The sequence below is a fragment of the Eurosta solidaginis genome, chromosome 2 (genome assembly GCF_040869045.1).
Source record: "Eurosta solidaginis isolate ZX-2024a chromosome 2, ASM4086904v1, whole genome shotgun sequence".
Classification (NCBI taxonomy): domain Eukaryota; kingdom Metazoa; phylum Arthropoda; class Insecta; order Diptera; family Tephritidae; genus Eurosta; species Eurosta solidaginis.
The window spans coordinates 204,383,281-204,387,639 of NC_090320.1; the positions used below are offsets into that span (position 1 = coordinate 204,383,281).

A 4,359-nucleotide genomic window follows, 5' to 3' on the forward strand; every position below is an offset into this window, starting at 1 on the left:
TCGGTCTTTGATACTGAATTATAGCATAGCTCTTTTCAAATATCGGTCTTTGGTATAGAATTATAACATCTTTTTCAGTTTTAGAAATTTTGATATCGATTTTTCTTAAGTGGGCGTGGTCGATTACCGATGTTGTGTATAACCTCCGTGCCAAATTTTAACAGATCTTCAACGTTTTGTAAAACATTCAAATTTTCTAAATAAATGTGGGCAGTGCCACCCCCATTTTCCAAAATGTTTCCAAGTTTCTGTTTCTGGTCATAAAGTCAATTCACACACCAAACAAGAATAGGATAAATTTCGATTTAACCCTAGTTCGGCCGACGACTTTTACACCTATTTTTGGCCGACGCAACCACCCCGATGACTGCCAGAAAAAGGATAAAAGTGTTCAACCCGTTACAGTTGTCTATGATTAAGATTATGAAACCTTATTTTGTATTTTTTCTACTTAAAATTCATTAAATTAGGATGTTACGGAAAATGAGTTAACAAAACTCGTCGGCCGAACTAGGGTTAAGAAAACCACAAACGCAGAATTACTATTTGGCTTATGGATCAAAGTCTACAAAAAACTGGTTTGCCCATAACAGAGACAAATTGTTTTATCGCAAAGAGCTATTTTTATTGTTTTTTTGTTTGTTTTTTTTTCATATGAGATTTCGAGATTTTGTATAAATGGTTTAGCATCATTACATTTGCAAACTGGTGTAAAATTCGAAAAAGTTGTTCACGATCCGCAGCTTAAACATATTTGTTATGGGATAAATTTCCAATACCATATAAACAAGACCCTGAACTCCCTTATGATGTTTCAAATTATACAGAGCTTTTAAATACTACATATACATTTAATAGCAATTTGTTCGTACTCTATTTTTTCCTACCACCACGTTCTTTTATCTGTAAATGTATTGTAGCACCACTTAGCAAATTGTAAAATGCCATTGAGTTGGTATCCTTGAAAAACATGCCCTCATATGAAATTTTTTGCTTAGCAGGTGGCATTCCGGTTTCGTCTTGAATTTTAGTTTTAAGAGTAGCGACGGTGTCCAAGAGAGACAACGAAAATGCTACTGTTTGCCCGTTTAGCTTCCATTCTGATTTGTCAATTACGTTTGGAATTTGTACTTGAATAGTAATGGGACCCTTATGTTTTGATAAGAACTCATCTTCAGGGATCAAATTATCTTCCGATCGCAATTTCTTTTGTGGAGGTTCTTCTTCTACTTGTATTGGAGGATGATTAAGCATGGCTTGGTCCAATACATTTGCACCTGATGGCATTTGTGGTGGTCCACTTGTCTGCATCGGGACTATGTAACCAGATACAGGGAATGGCGGCGGCATCAATGACGATGGAGGTCTCATAGACATCATCATCACCGGAGGAGCTGGTAAGCTATGGGAAGATGGTTGAGGAGGCTGTGATTGCTGCTGGTGAGAAACGGGCTGATGCCCCGGCCCTTTAATGGTAGTCATATGCGGCAATGGTGGTGCATTTTTATTAGTAACTGGTTTCGGTCCAATTTTTTCTTTTTCCTCGTCCGGTAATAGGCCTTTTACTTTGTGTATTTGATGTATCTGATCTTCTAATGTTATATTTGCTCGAGCAGCTCTTGTCGCTGCTTCTACACTTGAAGTATGACCATCCCATGTGACCCTGTCATCTTTTTTCTTTTCTTCTTCCCCTAATTTCTTACCAATAACTGTCTCTTCATCGCCCACACCGAAAATATCTGTACGACGTTCTGCTAATTGTTTTAAACTGGCTTCTATGGCAGTACCGCCGGCAAATACAGTGTCCTGGTTAATTTTTTCAACTGTATGCTTGTCACGTTGTTCCACCCAACGTGGATCCAATAATCCAATACGCATATGCTCGGCCACTTTTGAAGCTGGTATCTTTTCACCCGTTATTGGTGATATTAGATATTCATCGCTAGTAGACGGTTTTTGCTGCTTCTGTTGTATTGCTTTTGGATCATATTTCTTAACAACGACTTGATCATGTGTTGGCGGTAAGAGCGGTGCTACTGGCGGCTGAAGTTTTGTATTTGAGGATGTTTCTTCATCACTAGAAGCTTCGTCCATATCCTGAACTTGTGTATTGTCGTTCTTTGCATTTGTTATTTTTTGATTATATGAAGTGCCCTTCATTTGTATACCAGTACGATTTTCCATTTGTGACAGTTTAACTACTGGCTGCTGCTCGTCTTTATCATCTTCTTCATCTGATTCAATCTGCATTTCAACATCACCATCTTCTTCCAACAATCGTTCTTCCATAAGAACACGTGCCCCAACTTCTTCTGGCGTAGTGGGTGGTGGAAAATTACCTGTTTCGAATGGTTGATAATCTACTGTTTCTACAACAACGAAATCGTGCCAATCAATCTGCGCGTAAGCCACTCTTTCCTTTTCAACTTTCTCTTCTTCTCGCCTACGCTGAGCTTCTTGATGCTTTTGCCAATTTGCTCTATATTTAACCTGATCCAAAATTAAACTAACACTTGACCGTCCATCCGCAGATTCGGAACGCAGTTTAATTAAAAGATCTTTAGGTGGAATTAATATTTTGGTGTACTGTTCCAACAACTTCGTAAAATATTGAAACAGTGAGTGCTGTGGTCGCAGAAAATCGAACTGAAAATTACGCTGCTCACGGTTCATTAAATTTGTTAAGAACTGACGGCCATTACGTGCTACAAACTGAGCAGTTAGCTTCACGATATCTAAATCCAGAGCAGATATGGAAGGAGGATCTGCAATGAACTCAAAATCTGCAGGAGGGTCCTTTGGTACAAACTGCTGTTCTATAACTTGTTTCAACAGTTCTTGTTGTTTTTGCTGTGCTGAGCTGTTAGCCGATAATTGCTTTAGCCCCGCAGTAACGCTCGACACTGCAGAAGCATCTTTTCCTTCTTGAAATTCAATGACTTTGTGTCTGTAGTACGCGTGGTACGGGTCGCCATAACTTAAAAAATTAAACTTTACATTTCCCAGCTCATTTTGCCTAATACGGGCCTCAAATTCTGGGCCATTACGTGCCACAAAACTTGCTGTTTTATCGACAATATTTCTCACCTCCGGCGGGGGATATATAATTCCAATTATCGGGCCAGACATGGGTTTGGATTGATCGTTTCCTAGAACCTGTGATTCATTCTTCCCAGTATCCAGAGAAGGCATCCTGCTTTTTTTAATTTGTGGGCCCGCAGCAGGGACGAATACAACAAAGTATACTGATGAAAAATTATCACTTTGAAAATAGGCACAAACTAGGGATGACAAAGAATAAACACTTGATTAAGTAAATCGACAATTCTGCACCAATGAACGGTTCAGTTGTATGTTTGTTTTGTATTCCATTAATCGATGCATTCCAAATTTTAGTCGTAGACGATAGAATCCATTGTGAATCACAAATCACAAAAAACAAGATTGCGTATTGCGCATGTAAACAAAAGATCAGCTGTTTTTTATGGGCAATTTTTACGTCATTTTCCTTTTGCTCTTGTTGTTTTCTCTCTTTCTTTCATTCGCTCAAGCAGTCAAGTGTGACGTAGATGCGCAGAACGAAGCAATAATGAACTCGTGAATGGGCAATCTGGGTAGGTGATTTCACGAGTGCGAAAATGTTACATCTGCTTCTCAAGTCTCTCAATAATCCAGAGCGTTCCCGTGAGAATTGAGCGTGAGCCGGAGATGTAAAACTCACTGAAAGACGGCAACTAATAGAATTATTAACATTTAAATAGTTTCACACGTAAACAAAATATTTATTTTACTTACATTATCTTCAATTTGTTTGCTCTTTCGTGTTTTTGCATTTAAATATTGCTAAATCTTTATGCATACACATATGTACACATATTTATTTCAATGCTACCACTGCTGAACTATATGGTTGGCTCATCTCATCAGCTGATTTTATTTTTTTCATTTCACTTGAGTAGGGATTGTCAGAAGGAGATGGCAAACTCAAAATGAAACCAACACATTGAGAACATTTTCTTACAACACACAAAACCTGATAAGTGTTATGTTTTCATTCGTCTAACACCAACAAGCTGGCTTTGACAATCTGAACAAAGGTTTGTTGTTGCTGTGGAAATGTGCCAACGATATAGTTGAGCCATGAGTGCTACCTGTAGTAGTGCAGTTTAGGGGCCCTACCCTAAAGTTGGCCCAATATTTTCGAGTGAGGCATCAAGAGACGCGTATTTACGTCTGGATTTAGAATCCGAAAGTGGAAGATAACTTTTTTCACCCGTTTAAAAGTTATCCTAGTTTGTCTGGTGCATTTTGTTCCCGCATATTTACAGACTTTGTTACGGTCTGCTGCTACGGTATATG

The 4,359-nt window shown here is 38.5% G+C and overlaps 1 protein-coding gene across 1 annotated transcript; it reads right to left on the bottom strand.

The window, feature by feature from the left end:
* Positions 1-600: 600 nt before the first annotated feature.
* Positions 601-3,364, bottom strand: Sf3a1 (splicing factor 3a subunit 1). The gene has a single exon (XM_067766971.1). It carries the CDS (start codon positions 3,190-3,192, stop codon positions 874-876), a length of 2,319 nt encoding a protein of 772 aa, XP_067623072.1. The 5' UTR covers positions 3,193-3,364; the 3' UTR covers positions 601-873.
* Positions 3,365-4,359: the final 995 nt, after the last annotated feature.

Excerpts from the sequence above, each read along its gene's own strand:
- Sf3a1 (XM_067766971.1), bottom strand. The coding sequence starts at position 3,192 with ATGCCTTCTCTGGATACTGGGAAGAATGAATCACAGGTTCTAGGAAAC.